The sequence below is a fragment of the Phasianus colchicus genome, chromosome Z, assembly GCF_987193195.1.
Source record: "Phasianus colchicus chromosome Z, bPhaCol1.hap1.1, whole genome shotgun sequence".
In the NCBI taxonomy this organism is placed as follows: domain Eukaryota; kingdom Metazoa; phylum Chordata; class Aves; order Galliformes; family Phasianidae; genus Phasianus; species Phasianus colchicus.
The window spans coordinates 46,353,394-46,371,710 of NC_143476.1; the positions used below are offsets into that span (position 1 = coordinate 46,353,394).

The window sequence follows — 18,317 nt, forward strand, 5'->3', positions numbered from 1 at the left end:
CCTTGCTCTGAGCCCACAGGATTGTGTTAGGGCAGGCATGACCGAGAGGAACACGGGCCCTGCTACAGCAGATGCTGCAGGAGGCAACAGGGAAGGATGGGGCTGGCCAGGGGCTCTGCACCAATGCTCACCTGCTGTTTGTGTTGCTTGTTTGAAGGCCATCATGAAGCTGAACGAAGCAGAGGTCCTGAGGAGCTCCCTAGAGAAAAAAGGGTATGCCATCGACCGCTTTGAGGAGGCCACTTTCTTCAGCCTCAAAGGAGAGGTAAAGAAGCAGGAAAAAGCGGAAGGGTGTCCGGAGGCATGCAGCCAGATGCTTTCCCTGCTGGAAGGGAATATTCCTGCCACAGCCTGTCCCCTGTCCATTTCTGCAGAGTCTGCAGGACTTGGGCAAGTCCTCTACATCTGCATGCCTCCCTCTTCCTGTGCAGGTCTGCAGCAACATGGGATGTGTGAAGCTGGCCAGGAAAATGAGCAGGCAGGCGCTAAGCCTGCTGGAAAAGCAGTTCCCACAGACCCGTGCCGGGGCCTTTGTCAAGTCTCTGTGGGAAAGGTTGCAGCGGGCTCCTCAGGCCACAGGCAGAGCGTCCTCCCTTCCACAGGAGGCTCGGTAAGCAGCAGAAGGGACAACACGGGAGAGGAAGAGCCATTTTGTACCTGATCCCACGCATCCAGGCCCAGGCCTGCCCAGCTTTCAGCCCATTGCCAAGCCTTAACAGGACTGAGGCGTTCAGGTGTGATGTGTGGGTAGAGCCACGGATGGTGCAGCCTCACGCTGTCTCCTGTGCGCAGCATGGGAGAAGAATGCACACCTTTGGGTAAAAAGCAGCTTGTGCTGAGGGATGCACCTCTGGAGCCACAGTGCCAGCAGCACTTCTTCCTTTGCCCCCTTCATCCCGGCTGCCCTCCTGGCATCAGCTCCCTTCCTCCAGCAGTGTAGCCGTCCAGCCCTGCCACCCCGCTTTCCCTTGCCCTGTCTGACTCAGTGCTCCACAGCCATGCCTCTGGGCCCAACGGTTTCTCTTGTGTGGCAGGAGGAAGAAGCAAGCCAGGCTGCTTCAGCAGAGCAGGTGCCTCTCCTTGCTCGAGGACCTCTACAGCCAGGAGAGCACATCTGCTGGACGGAGGTTCTCCCGCCTGGCAGCACTCATGAAGGCTAACACGAACAGGAAGATGCACTCCTACCAGGCAGCAGACTGGACAACATTGGACAACTCTTGAATTAAGGAAAACAAGTGAAGTTAAAAGCTGTGTGCCTTCATGGGGTGCTGGATCGGCAGCTACAGATCTGACCTTGCCAATCCAGCTTTTGGCTGCCGATAACAGATGCTTTACTACAGACTTGGACAGTTAGTGCACACAGCGGGCCTCCTGTTTCTCCAAGTAACATCTACCAAGTAACAACTACCCAATGTCTGCAATGGAGTGCAAGATAGCTGGCTAGGGCAGAAGAACACACATTAACAAGGAAGCAACAGATTGGAGGAAGAAGTCGTAGCCAGTAAGACAACCAGCCAAAGCCAGCCAAGTGTCCTCCAACCGGACCCACGTCAAAGAGCACACAGTGAGGAAGACATCAGCCTCCATCAAAAAGACCACCAAACAACCACTGAGAGCTACGACGCGTCTGCAAACTCTCACACTGGACAACAGCTCTCCTTTACCTACTCTATCTTAATAAAATGTTTGCTTCCTTATGTTCGTTATGTCCATTCTTGAGATCTGGAAAATGTAAAAACATCTAATTTTCATGTGCTTTCTAGAAAAAATATGTCTTTCTAAACACAGGTTTTGTCACTCAGGAAAAGCCAAGCTATGAGTGGGTTTGCCTTTCAGAATAGAAAAGCATCCTCTGAAATTCATTTAAATACATCTCTGGGATTTTGCCAGTGAGATAGCATTTGAGCTCGCACTACAGAGAAGCAAGAGTGATGAAGAGTAGCCACGCTTATACCTGGGGTCTGTCTTTGATCAGTGGAATTGCCCTCTATGTTAGGAAGTGGATAGATTGTGAAGAGCTGTGTCCGAGTAACAGCCATGACCAGGTTGAGAGCTTATGGGTGAAAATCAGGGATCAATCCAGTAAGGGGCATCTGCATCTAGTGGTTGGGGTCTGCTGCAGGCCACCTGATCAGGGGGAGCCTGTTGACGAGGCCTTCTTGCTTCAGCTGCAGGAGGTGTCATGCTCGTGGGCTCCTGTCCTGATTGGGGATTTCAGCTACCTGGATATCTTCTGGCATAGCGGCATGGAGGGTGGCAGACAATGCAGGAGATTCCTGGAGTCTGTCGAGGATGACTTCCTTGTCCAGGTACTAGACAGACCGAGCCGAGGTGAAGCCTTACTGCACCTGGTGCTCGCCAGAGTAAAGGAGAGCATTAGAGAGGTTAAGACTGCAGGCAGCCTGAACTGTAATGACCATGCCCTGGTGGAGTTTGTGATCTGGAGGAATGCAGGCCTGGCAAAAAGTAGAATCAGGGCCCTGAGCTTCAGGAGGGCAAACTTCTGGCTGATCGAGGAACTGCTGGGCGGGATCTCCTGGGAAAGCATCCTTGAGGGCATGGGCACAGAACAGAGCTGGCCGCTCTGTCAGGACACCTTTCTGAGAGCACAAGAGCTCTCAATCCCCGAACAGAAGAAACGGAGCAGAGGAGGTGGCTGACCGACATGGCTGAGCAAGTACCTGCAGCTTAAGCTGAGGGAAAAGAGGGAAACGTACCGTACAGAAAGTGGAAGCAGGGTTGTGTAGCCTGGAAAGAATATAGGGACATTGTCCGCATGTGTAGAAATGAGATTAAGAAAGCCAAGGCACAGGTAGAGCTGAACTCGGCTCTATGGGATGGGAAAACTAAGAAGAAGGGGTACATAACGCAGGAAGAGACAGGTCAAGGAGAACTGGCTTCCTCAGACATGGAAAAAGCTAAGCTGCTCAAAGAGCTGCTCAAAGTGAAAAAGACAACCTTCATCAGAAAGACCACCAAACAACCCCTAAAATACCACGCATGCATAAAAGAAGTGAGACTCGGGGTGAGGGAGGAATGTCAGTCATCCTTATCATAATAACCCAGCCTTTTCATGGACACGTAATGCATATATAAGCAGCTTGTTCTTGAAGTACCTGCCTTTCCTGACCTCCGGTATGCAGGCCTGAAGGGATTACCCCCCTGTATTCAGCGTGTCAGGAGAAAAGATGATCTACAGAGGGGATCGGGAGAGTACCCTGTTAAGATTTGGGTGAATGTGACAAGGAAAGAAAAACCTCAGACTGTCACATTCGATGCCTGTCATTCGATAGCTTGTGGGAGCCTAAGTACTCAATGATGATTGAGTAATGAAAACAAAAACCTATGTCCTGAACTAGCTATGAATAGGAGATACCCTTGTAACGGGTGGAATAATGTATGGTGGACAACTACCTACCGAGGCTGGACATACACACCTGGGATACTGGATGCCTCGTGTGCGCGTATATTGAAAGACCAGATCAGTATGTTACAGGGGTCGTCCAACCAGCCTGCCAAGCCTTACAATGTAATCCAGTGCCAATAACGATTGACAAGGCTGACAGTCTTGTTAACATCACTGTTGGCCTTGGAATAGACATAGGTGGAAAAGATCCGGTAATCAGATTCAGGAAAGCTGTATGGCATTCACTCCCTGATCCTACACAGAATGTGCAAGTAGGGAAAAGAGAGTGGAAAATCTCCGTCAAAACCCTGTGGTTGTAACAGTTGCAGAAATAAAGGATCTCAGACAAACGTTTGAAATTGAGACAGCGTATGGGGATGTGAATACCTAGGTAGAATGGATTAAGTATACTGTCCAGAGTCTCAACCATAGCAATTGCTATGCTTGTGCATCAGGACGGGAGCCCAGGTGGTACCCCTTCCACTGGGGTGGACCAAGGATCCCCAAGGGATGCGACGCATGGTTTCCCTGTACCAGAGAAAACGCCTGGGGAAACAAAGCCTGTAAATCGCTCTCTTTATTGTTCCCTCCAGTGCCTGAGGTGGATGCCAAAGTCCCTCCTGCATTCCCCACAGCCATAGGTAACCATACAGCTTGCCTCTCAAGGCAGGGTGTAAGGGCTACAGGCTTATAGGAAATTTCTCCCTATGCAGGGAGACTTTGAACGCTACAGAAGATTCAGCAGGGAACTATTCGAGATTGGGAATCTCTAGAGCGGATCCCTGGTGGTATTGTGGTGGGAAGATCTTACGGTCCACTCTCCCATCTAATTGGGGAGGTACCTGTGCGCTTGTTCAACTAGCTATATCATTCAAAACGGGGGTGTCACACACACCCCGAAGGAATAAAAGGGCTTCAGGCTCTCATTAGATGACACTATATAAATATATATATACATTCAACTGGAGTGCCTAGAGGTGTCCCTGATGAACTTAAGGTGAGAAATCAAATTGCTGCAGAGTTCGAGTCACTGTTCTGGTGGGTGACAGTTAACGAAAACATAGATTGGATTAACTACATCTATTACAACCAACAGAGATTGATAAACGACACAAAGGAGGCAATAAAGGGAATTGCGGAACAATCGGATGCTACAAGTAGGATGGCCTGGGACAACAGGATTGCCCTAGATATGACACTAGCTGAAAAAGGGTGTGTGTGTAATGCTGGGCACCCGCTGTTGCACCTTCATCTCCAGTAACACAGCCCCGGATGGTACAATAACTAAAGCATTGCAAGGGCTTACCACTCTTGCTCATGAATTGGCAGAAAATTCAGGAATAGATACTTCTGTCACTGCACGGTTGGAGTCCTGGTTCGGCAAATGGAAGGGAATGATTGTGCCCATATTTACTTCTTTGATTGTAGTAGCAGGAGTCCAGCTACTACAGAGGGATACTGTACTGATGGTACAGGGGGAGGGGGGAATTGTGGGAATGGAGTGTAATTTCTGCATTAGATATTAAAAAGGGCAGTTGGTTTGAAGAAGTAGAACACAGTGTGTTTGTATTCTGTAACTTATCCTTAGAAATAGTTGGTCTAAAAAGTAGAAATACTGTATGAAATACCGTATGCGTTGGCAACATGTTTTAGAAACATAGTTGCTGAATTATGTGATTAATTCTTTCTTGCAAAACTGCAACAGTTGTGAAAGGTTCCAAACAACGTGGGTATAGCGTTAGAGATATGAAAACATACTGTAGGGTTGTTCTGTTAGGACAAGAAGCCCCCAGCAAAAGAAAAACAGATTTAACAAACGTCAAAGAAGCCAGGGCCCCTACGCAAGGCCGGACTGTCTCACTCTGTGAGAAGGTTGGGATGCGACAGGCAGGCACAAGATCCTCCCTGTCCTCCTTCTGAGCTCCTCTCTATGCAAGGCAGGACAAGCAGATATCCAGAAACAATGACCGAGTGTGGAGTGAGGGCCGGAAGTTAGCTAATTAATTAGAGATTTACGCTTAGCCAGCGGAGATTTATGTTTGTGCAGTGTTTGCACGTGTAGTGAAGCGCCGGGAAGATTGGGAACCTGCAGTACGCAGCCAGTGAGGAACCGGGGGAGGAGACAGGCGTCGGGCAACGGGGCACAGAAGATGTAACGCTGTTTTCTGGGTGCTCTGCTGCTTGCAGGAGGCCCGCCATTGCAGCTGCGAATAAAATCCGCTTGATCAGAGGTACCGTCCTGATAAACTACCCGGTATTTCCAACGCTTGGGGCCGCGCAGGGCTCCTCTCCCTGTCCCGGTCCCGTTCTCCCGCACACCTCCGGCGGAGCTGCCCTCAGCACTCGCTCCCGTTGTGCCGCGGCTTCCCTCTGGGTGCTGCCCGGACAGCACCGGCTGCCGCCGCGGTCTCCTGAGGGGCGGCCCGGGCCCCGGGCTCCGGACTCCGGGCTCCGGGCTCCGGAATCCGGGCTCCGGAATCCGGGCTCCGGGCTCTGGGCTCCGGGCTCCGGAATCCGGGCTCCGGACTCCGGGCTCCGGGCTCCGGGCTCCGGGCTCCGGGCTCCGGGAGCGGCGATCCGTGAGGAGAGCCGCGGCTCCAACGGCCGGCTCCCGGCGGCGGTCCCGCGCGCTGCGGCTCAGCCAATCGGAGCCCGCGACGGGGAGGAAGCGGCGCTCGTTGCCGGCCGTCGGTGTCAGTGAGCGTCTGTGCGCGGCAGGCGGCGGACGCAGCGCGGCGAGGGGCGGATGGTGTGTTTAGCAGTGTGTCAGTGACGGTCGGGGACCTCCGCCGGGGCAGATGTTTACAAGCACAGCGTGCAGGCTCTTGGTCAGTGCTGGTGCCAGTGCCTGGCTGATGGTGTTAACTGTTGAAAGACGGTGTTTGCTCTGTCAGCCAGCGTTGCTGTGCTCTGTGTGGCTCTTGCAGTCTCCAGGAAATAATCAGGAGGCAGCGCTTTCAGCACAGCCTTCGTAGACGAGGCTGAAGGCAGCTCGTCTTTGCTCAGTGCAGCCTGTCCTCGTAGAGGAGGAGCTGCAGCCCTCTGATCGCCTTCGTGGCCCTCCTCTGGGCCTGCTCAGACAGCTGCATGTCCCTCCTGTGCTGAGGCCCCGGAGCTGGATGCGGTACTCTGGATGGGGCCCCACGAGAGCAGAGCAGAGGGGCAGCCTTACGGGCTCGGCGGCCTTTAAGGTCCCCTCCAGCCCAAGCCGTTCTGTGGTTCTCTAATGCTGTGATAAAGCGTGGGTGTGAACAAGAGGGGAAGGGCGAGGGTGGCTCCCTCCTCAGAGGAACGGAGGGCCCCATATGCAGACCTGACCCAGTCCGTTGGGAAGTGTGCTGCCTTCCTGGGGCTCAGGTCAGGGACATAACCGGGAAACTCCCTAAGCTGGTTAGGTCATCAGACTACTTCCCATTGCTCGTAGTTCAGGTGGGCAGTGATGAAATCGCTCAGACAAATCTATGAACTATGAAAAAAGATTTCAGGGGTTTAGGGCGTTTAGTTCAAGGAGCGGGAGCTGAAGTGATCTTCTGCTCTACACCTTCAGGGGGGGCAGTAAGGGACACCGAGCGGGACTGGAAAATACGAGCAATGAATAATTGGCTCGGAGGCTGGTGTCGAGCCAGAAACTTTGGATTCTTTGATGATGGGGCCGTTTACTCGGCCCCTGGCCTGTTGTCTGTCCGTGGAACCCGCCTATCTCTAAGGGGGCAATGAATACTAGCGCAAGAGCTAGCGGGGCTTATAGAAAGAGCTTTCAACTAGCTATGAAGGGGGAACGGGACCCGCAAGAGATGAGCCTAAGGGAACGATGAGTAAGCTGGGGGGGAGGCAGACGACTCGACTGAAGGGTATCTATACCAATGCACGCAGCATGAGCAACAAGAAGGATGAGTTGGAAGTGATTGTGAGTCAGGCGAATTGTGACCTTGTTGCTATTACTGAAACATGGTGGGACCACTCCCATGACTGGAGTGCTGTGATAGATGGTTACAAGCTCTTCAGAAGGGATAGATGAGGAAAGAAGGGTGGTGGTGTGGCCCTTTATATCAAAGACTGTTTTGATGTTGAAGAGCTTGGACTTCGTAAGGACAGAGTTGAGTGTCTATGGGTAAGGATCAGGGGGAAGGCCTGTAGTGGTGACATCTTGGTGGGGGTCTGCTATAGACCGCCTAACCAGGATGAAGAGTTGGATGAAGCTTTCTATGAGCAGCTCGCGGAAGTCACGCGATCACCTGCACTTGTTCTCACAGGAGACTTCAACTTCCCTGACATATGTTGGAAGTATAATACAGCACAGAGGAAGCAGTCCAGGAGGTTTTTAGAGTGCGTGGAGGATAGCTTCCTTATGCAACTGGTAGGAGAGCCTACCGGGGGTGGGGCCCTGCTAGACCTGATCTTCGCTAACAGAGAAGGACTGGTGGGAGAAGTGAAGGCTGGGGACCGTCTTGGGCAGCGCGACCATAGAACTGTAGAATTCTCTATTCTTGGAGGTGTCAAGAGAGTGACCAGCAAAACTACTTTCTTGAACTTCCAGAGGGCGGACTTTGATCTGTTCAGGGCGCTTGTAGCACGGGTTCCTTGGGAGTCACTTCTTAAGGGCAAAGAGGTCCAGGAAGCCTGGACGCTCCTCAAGACGGAGATCTTAAAGGCGCAAGACCAGGCTGTCCCTGAGTGCCGTAAGGCGAGCCGCAGGGGTAGACGACCGGTGTGGATGAGCCGGGAACTACTGTTGAGACTCAGGGAGAAAAAGAGAGTCTGTGTCCTCTGGAAGAAGGGACAGGCTAGTTGGGAAGATTACAAGGAAGTAGCTAAGGTATGCAGGGAGGAAGTTAGGAAGGCAAAAGCCCAACTTGAACTCAGATTGGCCACTGCAGTAAAAGACAACAAAAAATCCTTTTATAAATATATCAATGGCAAAAGAAGAACCAAGGATAATTCTCATCCTTTACGTGATGCAGCAGGGAATGTGGCCACTGAGGACAAGGAGAAGGCTGAGGTCCTCAATGCCTTCTTTACATCTGCCTTTAATAGCCAGACCAGTTATCCTCTGGGCATTTTACGCCCTGATCTGGAAGTCTGGGATGCTACTCAGAAAGCACCCCCAGCGATTCAGGTGGAGACAGTCAGAGACCTCCTCCTCCATCTGGACTGTCACAAGTCCATGGGACCGGATGGCCTACACCGTCGGGTGCTGAGGGAGCTGGCGGGGGTGATTGCTGAGCCGCTCTCGACCATCTGTCAGCGCTCCTGGTTAACTGGAGAGGTCCCAGAGGATCGGAGGCTTGCTGATGTGACTCCCATCTTCAAGAAGGGCCGTAAGGAGGATCCGGGGATCTATAGGCCTGTCAGCCTGACCTCGGTACCGGGGAAAGTAATGGAGCAGATCATCTTGGGAGAGATTGCACGGCATGTGCGTGGTGTCCAGGGGATCAGGCCCAGCCAGCACGGGTTCATGAAAGGCAGGTCGTGCTTGACCAACCTCATCTCCTTCTACGACTGGGTGACCAGACTGGTAGATGAGGGAAAGGCTACCTAGACTTCAGCAAAGCCTTTGACACGGTCTCTCACAGGCTTCTTCTGGGGAAACTGGCTGCCCGTGGCCTGGACAGGTACACACTCCTTTGGGTAAGAAACTGGCTGGAGAGCCGTGCTCAACGGGTGGTGGTTAATGGAGTGAAGTCCAGCTGGCGACCTGTTTCAAGTGGTGTCCCCCAGGGGTCGGTACTGGGGCCTATCTTGTTTAATATCTTTATTGATGACCTAGACAAGGGGATTGAGTGTACCCTCAGTAAGTTTGCAGATGACACCAAGCTGGGAGGTGGTGTGGATCTGCCTGAGGGTAGGGAGGCCCTTCAAAGGGACTTAGATAAGCTGGGTCGCTGGGCTGAAGTGAATGGAATGAGGTTCAACAAGGCCAAGTGCCGGGTCCTGCATTTTGGCCGCAACAACCCCATGCAGCGCTATAGGCTTGGGGATGAGTGGCTGGATGATTGGGAAGAGGAAAGGGTCCTGGGGGTGTTGGTTGATGCTCGGCTGAACATGCACCGACAGTGTGCCCAGGTGGCCAAAAGGGCCTGCGCCATCCTGGCCTGCATTAGAAATAGTGTGGCCAGCAGGAGCAGGGAGGTGATCATCTCCCTGTACTCAGCACTGGTGAGGCCGCACCTTGAATATTGTGTTCAGTTTTGGGCCCCTCACTACAGGAAAGACATTGAGGCCCTGGAGCGTGTCCAGAGAAGGGCAACTAAACTGGTGAGGGGTCTGGAGCACAAGTCTTTTGAGGAGTGGCTGAGGGAGCTGGGATTGTTTAGTTTGGAGAAGAGGAGGCTCAGGGGAGACCTCATTGCACTCTACAACTTCCTGAAGGGAGGTTGTGGTGTAGAGGGGTTTGGCATCTTCTCCCAGGCAACGAACAGGACCCGAGGAAATGGCTGCAAGTTGTACCAGAAGAGGTTTAGGTTAGACTTAAGATAGAACTTCTTCTCTCAGAGAGTGGTCAGGCACTGGAATAGCCTGCCAAGGGAGGTGGTGGAGTCGCCATCTCTGGCAGTGTTCAAGAGGCGAGGAGCTGCGAGATATGGTTTAGTAGCTTGTGGTAGCAGTGGCAGTGTGAAGATGGTTGGACTAGATGATCTTATAGGTCGTTTCCAACCTTGTGATTCTACGAAAAAAAAAAAAAAAAAAACCCTGACCTGTGTTAAAATTTCGAGCAGACGATGGCTACGAAGGGTGTATAATAAGGATTAATGGCATTAAATCCAGCTGGATCAGCCAATTGGATAAGGAAATATGCAGGTTGGAGGCCAAATTTGCTCCAATCTCTTCCATGCTTTCAACTCCAATGGTGGTACAAGCTGACTTGAAGAGTCTTACTCATAGTAGATATCTCTGAGACATGTCTACAATCTCCTGTAAACACAACATTTGGTGCATTCCAAGACACATGTCAGTGTCAGAGTCACAGAATCACAGAATCAATCACAGAATCACAGAACTGCAGCACTTGGAAAGGACCTCTAGAGATCATTTAGTCCAAGCCTCCTGTAAAACAGGCTCCCTACAGCAGGCTGCACAGGTAGGCAACTGGGTGGGTCTTGAATATATCCAGAGAAGGAGAACCCACAGCCTCCCTGGGCAATCTGTTCCAGTGCTCCATCACCTTCACTATGAAGTATTACAGAATTTAGGGGCTGGAAGGGACATCTGGAGAACATCTAGTCCAAACCTCCTGCCAAAGCAGGCTCCTAGGTGAGGTTGCACAGGTAGGCATCCAGGTGGATCTTGAACATCTCCATAGGAGACTCCACAACCTCTCTGGGCAGCCTGTCCCAGTGCTCTACAACCCTTACTGTGAAGAAGTTTTTACGCATATTTGTGCAGAACTTTCTATACTTCAGTTTGTAAGCATTCCCCCTTGTCCTATCACCACACATCACTGAAAAGAGTCTGGCCTCATTCCTTTGACTCCCACACTTAAGATATTTATAAGTATTAATAAGATCCCCTCTCAGTCTTCTTTTCTCAAGGCTGAACAGACTTCAGTCACTTAGCCTTTCCTCAATAAAGAGGTGCTCCAGACCCTCTATCATCTTTGTGGCCCTCCGCTGGATACTCTCCAGGAGACCCCTGTCCAGGGAGTCCAGAACAGGACACAGAATTCCAGGGAGGCCTGATCGGACCAGAGTAGAGGGGAAGGATCACCTCCTTTGACCTGCTGGCCACACTCATTTTAATGTACCCCAGTATCCCATTGGCCTTCTTGGCCACCACTGCACACTACAGGCTCACTGCCAGCCTGTTGTCCACCAGGACACTCAGATCCCTCTCCACAGAGCTCCTTTCCAGCAAGTCATCCTCCAGTCTGTACTGATACATGTGGTTATTCTTTCCCAGGAGCAAAGCTGGATCTCTCCAGCCTGCCCAGGACCTGCTGAATAGCAGCACAGACTTCAGGTGTGTCAGCGACTCCTCCCAGCTTTGTATCATCAGCATACTTATTGAGGGTGGACACTATCCCCTCATCAAGGTTGTTGATGAAGATACTGAACAAAACCAGACCCAGCATCAATACTTGGGGAACACTCTGGTCACAGGTCTCTAACCAGACTCTGTGCTGCTGATCACCACCCTCTGAGCTCAGCCAGTCAGCCAGCTTTCAATCCACCTCACCATCCACTCATCTATCCCACACTTTCTCAGTTTCATTATCAGGATGTCTCATGGGAGACTGTATTGAAAGCCCTGCTGAAGTCAAGGTAGATGAAATCCACTGCTCTCCTCCCATCTTCCCACCCAGACAGTGATGCCATCATAGAAGGGTACAAGGTTGATCGATCATGGTGATCCGTGCTGACTACACCTGATAATCTTCTTCTTGTCCAGTTGCGTAGAGACAGTATCCAGAAGAAGCTGTTCCATCACCTTTACAGGAAGAGAGGTGAGACTCACTGGCCTGTAGTCTCCCAGATCCTCCTCCTTGCCCATTTTGAAGACTGCAGTGACGTGACTATCCTCCAGTCTTCAGGCACCTCTCCTGTTCTCCAAGAGCTCTCAAAGATGATAGACAGTGGTTCAGCAATAACGTCTGCCAGCTCCCTCAGCACATATGGATGCATCCAATCAGGGCCCGTGGATTTGTGCACTCTGATCCCACCCAGACATTTCTGGACAATCCCCTCCTCACCCAGAGGGAAACTCTCCATTTCCTAAACTCCTGCCAGGAGCACAGGCCCTTTTCCACATTTCATAGACCTTCTTCTTCCCTTAGATCTTATTCATGAGCTCCTTGCTTATCCACACAGATCTCCTACCTCCTTTCCCAGATTTTCTACTGCATTCATCCTGAGGTTGGAAGAAGTGCTGTTTAAATGTTGCCCAGCTCTCACAGGCTCCCTTACCTTCTAGCACTGTAGCCCATGAGATACCTCCAAGTAGATCCCAAAAAAGATCTAAGCTGTCTATCGAAAAGTCCAGGGTAACAATCCTGCTTTTTGCCTTACTTCTTCCACTCAAGATCTTGAACTCAAGCATCACAAGATCACTGCATCCCGAGCTACCCCTAGCCTTCACATCCCTAACAAGTCCATTCCTGTTGTTAAGAACAAGGTCCAGAAGTATCCCCTGCCTTGTTGGCTTCTCTACCACCTGTGTCAGAAAATTATCTTCAACACACTGTAGAAACAACCTAGACTGCATGTACCTGGCCATGTTGCTTCCCCAACAGATGCCTGGATGATTAAAGTTTCCCATGAGAATCAGTGCCCAGGGTTCAGAGGTTACTTCCAGCTGCTCGTAGAGGCCTCATCAACTTCATTTTCCTGATCTGGTGACCTGTAGTACACCCCCCCACAACAGTATCACCCATACCAGCCTGCCACTTAATTCTCACCCACAAGCTCTCCACATGTTCTTCACCCTTCCCCAGGTGGAGCTAGATACACTCTAGTTGCTCTCTCACATAAAGAGCAACTCCTCCACCTTGCTTCCCCAGCCTGTGTCTCCAAACATGGCCTTCCATGACAGCATTCTAGTCATGCAAGCTGTCCCACCATGTCTCCATGACTGCAATGAAATCATGGCCCTGTGACTGTACACAGAACTCCAGCTCTTCCAGTTTATTTCCTATGCTGCACGTATTGGTATACAGGCACTTTAGGGAAGCAGAAGGTGCAAGATGCAAGATTTTGGATGGGATATTGGCAAACCTTCCCTGAGGAGCCCTCCCACGATCCTATGGGAGAACACAGAGATTTTTCCCTGCTATCTCTAACAGTGACAACATCCCCTAGCCCTTCTCTGTCACATCCTACTCCCCTCCGCCCATCAAAACTAGTCTAAAGCCCTGGTAATCAATCCAGACAGCATGCTTGTTCGCATGTGCCCCACTTGCTCAGTCAGAGGGGCAGGACTGCATAAGCCTGCATAATCCTCATAAGCCCACACACCCAGTATCTCAAAGGCCTGCCTAAGATCAAAATTCCCAAAGCCTTGATACAGACATTATCCCTCAGCTGGTCATTTACCTGTCATGTTTTCCTCCTTCTTTCTGGGTCCCAGCTACACGCTGGGAGGACAGAGGAGAATACTGCCTGCATCCCTGATCACTTCAACATCTTTCCAAGGGATGCAAAGTCCCTTTTAGCATTCCTCAATTCCCCCATCACAGCATCCTAGGACCCATCCTGAATGACGACGAAAGGATAGTAGTTTTCCAGTTTAATGAGCTGTGGTCAAGCCTCTCTAATGTCTATAACACAAGCCCCTGGAAGACAACACACCTCTGTGGAGAGGTAATCTGGGTGGCAAATAAGAGCTTATTGTTGAGGTTTTGTGATTTTTTGTTGTCAGTATTCCACATCAGAACATCATGTGGACCAATGGGAGTTAAAGAGTTAATATTCTGGTCCCCTTTACTGCCTTTTATGGGCACTTTGAGTATCCTAATAGGACGGGAGGGGAGGGGAGGGGAGGGGAGGGGGCGGCATCCCCAGAGGACCTGGCAGGAGGAGAAAGTGGGGTGGAGCTCCGGACAGGACTCAGCATCTCCCTCTCCCTCTGCCTCTGGATCGGCCATGTCGGCTCACCGCGGAGAAAAGCACGTGCTTCTCACACTATCGTGGTTTGACTCGTACTTTGGCTACTCTTGTCTCTCCTCTCTCATTTTGTTTGATTTGGTTAATTTAGTAAATTACTTCCTCCTCAGATCGTTGCCATCGTGTTTTCTCTTTGTTAAAACTATCTGCCAGCTCTATGCCCTTCCCCCTCTACCGGAGCGCACATGGCCCGGAGCCGGCCGGGTCCCGTGGCAAACCGTACCTTTTCCTTTTCCTTTTCCTTTTTTTTTTTTTTTCTTTTTTTGCCTTTTTCCCAGGGCCTGTGTCCCTCTGTCACGGACTTGTGTCCAGAGATAACCCTGTGACCTTTATAAAAAAGTGGAGCAGAACTTCGCTTATAAACGTGATACTAGAGGAGGAGAAAACATAAACAAAACAAAACAAATAGGAAGAGAATTGTCATAAGAATCCAAGCTATCAGAAAACTTACCATCATGGCAGAAGGGATAGGAGGGGTTCTTATTTTTTGGAGACTGCCCATATAGGTAGCTGCAGAGCGCAGAGTCATGAGATAAAGTAAAAGTACCCCCTGAGAAGGGCCAAGGAAATGCATCCTTGTTGTCTCCGTGCGTGTGGGGAACAGTAAGTAAGAGGCTAAATTAGACTGCCTAAAACATTTCTGTGAAAAATGGTACAAGAAAGACAAGAAGCAGTGGTACATAGTGCTACACAGGCTGCCCCATTCTGCACACAAGTAGAGTACTGCATGCTGGCAGATCCAAAAAAATAGAAAGCAGTAGACCCTCCCTCCTCTGAGAAATCATAGCAAAGCGCAGCAGCGTTTCAGGACCTGAACCCTCAAGTCTTCCTTTCTTCAGCAGGGCAATTCTTTCACACGAGAGTAATGCCATTCAGCTGACAAAACAAGGACGATACCTGCATGCAAAATGCTCATGCTAACTACTTCTTCAGGTTTTTCTTTGAACATAAAACCTTGCTTTATAGCTGTTTTCACAGTTACTGCTTCAGAAAATGGACCAAATGCTTCAGAAAATGTGAAAAGTGGGAGTTCTACACCTGTTTAGATTTGTTGCTCTCTTCTGCTGATGTTCTCTTGCCTTATAGTCCAAGTGAGATACAAAAGTAGGAGTGCTGAGTGGTACAATGAAGGACAAGTGACCAACAAACCCTACAACTACTTGAACACCTTGTTTTGCAGTGCAAAATGTGATAGCGGCATACAAGCCTGCTTCCTGAACATATTTTCAGAACATCTCTGTGTTCTTTCTGATTCCAACTGTTGATATTTGTGTGCGTGCTTAGACTTAAGAATACAGTGTTAACACTCTGTGTGCCATGAGAAATTTCTTAAGCGTTTTTAAAGACTCTCGTAGCAGACGGAAAGGAAACACAGGAGGGCACTTTTGTACATCTGTTTATTCAAACTGATGTCTAGGAGAATCCTCTCCAGTACTCTGACCGCCCTGAAGAGTTAAGCAGTAAGAAGGGTTTTTTTTTTTAACACCTTTCTTCATGCCCAACAGAATGAAACCACAGGTCCTTTGTGAAGGCACCAGAGGTAGTGAGAAAGCAAGGGAAAAACAGCAGGCAGAACTGAGGAGAAAATGCATACTGCGTCTTGGGAATGGAAGTTACCTCTTAGTGAACAACTAAGGCTGCCTGAGTTGTGGTTGGAAGCACAAACAGGTGTAGGCAACGTCTAAGAAAAGCAAACGTGGAAAATGTTTTAGAAAATGACTTTCTCCCCACTAGGTTAAAATCAACCTGTAAGCAATAGATTTCTGAAAACGCGAGCACATGAAGTATGAAATCAAAACCTTTTTTAAAACCTTTATTCTGGAAGTTTCCTTAGGCACAGGGTTGATGCTGGAGGTCCAGCAGCAGTCATTCTGTAAGGGGAGCTCTCCTTATCTTTCGAGTTGAGCAGCGACTACAAAAATGATGTTGTTCAGCCTCGGATGAGGAGTACAGCTGCAGAATGCCTACTTCATCCGATGCATAAGGTTAAAAGAACTACATAGGAAAGCGTGCAAGGATAATGGCAATCAGCTATCGCCTCGAGCTCCAGAGTTTTCCTTTTCCTGCCTGTAATTGTGCAGTGTCTGCATCACTACACAACCAGAGAAATTCTTGAATCCTCAAGCGAGGCTTACAGTACCCATTGCTCTCCCCGCAACCCTGAAATGGAGCAAGCAATTAAAAACTGCAGAGAGAAACAGTTCTGTCTACAGCTGTGTGTGAACAGCCACGCTTCTGTTTGGGAGCTGGCTTTGCAAAGGACTGCCAAGCACCTGATTCTGTGCAGAATTAAAACAGACCTCAGCGTGGACTCCGACTGCGCGCCTACCGGCTGCACGCACCGGGCACGAGCCCAGCCCCCAGTCGGGATGATGGTTCATCAGAACCGCAAAACGCAGCACCGGAAGAGCCACCGCAAAGAGAAGGAAGTCCACCCAGCCACAACCAGCACAAGCAGCCTGCGTGCGTGCCATGCCTGCCCTTCCATTGCTCAGCCAGCTGCCGTCGGGGGACCGGGGCCCGGCTCCGGGTGCCTGAGGCCTCTCGGAGTCCTGGGAACGGCCCTGGGCCGCTCCCTGCTGGGGGAAGCGGCTGCTCTTTCGGCACCAGGCCCGGCCTGCCTTGGACGCTGTCCTCGAGTAAGGGAGGCCTGGGAGGCCGTGGCTCGGCGTCAAGGGGGAAGCCTGGGTCACGGCGGAGGCTGCTCTGCGGGCTACGGAGCACAGTGCTGGCAGCCCACTGCGCTGCCGGAGGGCAGCTCTTTGTGAGGTTGGCGATGACATCACTGCCCGGTGATTGTGATGTCACCGCAGCAGAGGGCCAGCCGACCGTCAGCGGCCCTGGGCTCACTTTGCCGCCTGAGCGGTGGGCGTCGCGTCCTCCTCCCTTGCAGCGGGACAGGGTCGTCTTGTTCTGAGGTACCCCGGGTACCACAGGGCGCTGACAATGGCTTCTGCTTGGGAGAGGAAGTGCTACTACTCAGATCTGGGGAAGAAGGCGGTGTTCCTTCCCAATCTCCTTCTCCGTAAGGAGTTCATGGAGGACATTGGTTACCCCAAGATGCTTGAGGGAGTGCTGCTCCTGGCGGATGTCTCAGGTGGGCTGGGCACGGCGGAGCCCCCGCAGACACGAGCCCTTGGGACGCTCCAGGCCCTCGGGAGCCCTGCCCCAAGACAGGCTGGCCATCTTGTCGTCACTGCGCAGGCCTCCTGCCGTGCTGCCCAAAGAGCGGGCGGCTTCTCCCGGGCCGTCAGCCATGGCTGTGACGAGCGCTGAGCCGGGGCTGGGGAAGGGGGGAGCTGCAGGTGCATGCAGACGCGTCCTGATCTGTGGGTGTCCTTCCGGCAGGTTTCACTGCCTTGGCAGAGAAGTGTATCCAGCAGAGTGGACCAGAGAGAGGAGCTGAGGAGCTGGCGCATGTCCTCAACGCCTACATGGGTGACATTCTGGAGGGTAAGAGCCGTGCTGCTGGCTGTCGGGCATCCCCAAGGCTGCTGGAAGAAGGCGTCCCATTAACTCTGCTTTTCCCTCTATCTGTCTGCAGAGGTGCTGGCTTTTGGAGGAGACATCCTGAAGTTTGCAGGTGTGTCCTTAGGAGGAGGCAGAGTCAGCGTCCTGCTGATGCGCAGCATCTCCCGTGGGAGCCTCCTGGATTCCACCCTGCTATTTGTGGAGAGCAAAGGGGAACTGCTTTGTCTCCAGCTTTGAGCAGGGCTTCTACAGGAGCGCTGAGACATGGGAGAAGCGGTGGGGGGGAGGGAGCCCTGTCTTTGAGTGCTGAGGGGCACTGGCGGGGCGGTGGGGGGTGGCGGCCTCACTGCTGCCCCCCACCACCCACCCTCTTGCTCTGCTGCCCTGGAGGTCGCTGTAGCTGGCCCGGCAGATGGGAGGGGTCCCTGAGGCCAGGCTGCCCCGGAGGTCCTTCAGGATGATGCCCTCCCACGGTCCCATCTTCCTCGGCACACTGGCCAGCTGTTTGCTGCTGTCCCTGCGGCTGGGCGCAACTCGGGGAGAGTCAGCCCTCGGGAGAGCCTTCACCTTCCCTTGCCTTTCCCCAGGGGATGCTGTGCTGGTGCTGTGGAGAGCAGCACAGCCTCACCTGCCTACGGCCATCAACCTGGCACTGCAGTGCTCCAGGAAAATCCAGGAGAAGTACGGCACTCATGACACACACATGGGTCTCAAGCTCCACCTGAAGATAGGTACGGGCACAGATGGGTCAGCCCCGGTACTCTCCAGAGCCGAGGGATAGCCTCCCCTGCCAGCATTTGCAGGGCAAGCAGGAGGTAGCGAGGGCAGGGGATGTCAGGGCTCCT

The 18,317-nt window shown here is 51.7% G+C and overlaps 1 protein-coding gene across 3 annotated transcripts; it reads left to right on the top strand.

The window, feature by feature from the left end:
• The first annotated feature begins 37 nt into the window (after window positions 1-37).
• Window positions 38-18,264, top strand: LOC149912940 (adenylate cyclase type 10-like). Of its 3 annotated transcripts, XR_016461926.1 has the most exons (5): window positions 38-265; window positions 432-610; window positions 1,035-5,637; window positions 17,350-17,454; window positions 17,546-18,017. XR_016461926.1 is itself a non-coding variant. In XM_090131791.1 (4 exons), exons 1-4 carry the CDS (start codon window positions 16,948-16,950, stop codon window positions 18,251-18,253), a joined length of 489 nt encoding a protein of 162 aa, XP_089987917.1. In that variant the 5' UTR covers window positions 16,816-16,947; the 3' UTR covers window positions 18,254-18,264. The 3 variants fall into 3 exon arrangements, 2 of the variants coding, with proteins under 2 accessions (XP_089987916.1, XP_089987917.1); XM_090131791.1 differs by lacking the exons at window positions 38-265; window positions 432-610; window positions 1,035-5,637 and adding exons at window positions 16,816-17,098; window positions 18,060-18,264 and having other exon boundaries at window positions 17,546-17,584; XM_090131790.1 differs by lacking the exons at window positions 38-265; window positions 432-610; window positions 1,035-5,637 and adding an exon at window positions 16,151-16,640.
• The last annotated feature ends 53 nt before the right edge of the window (window positions 18,265-18,317 follow it).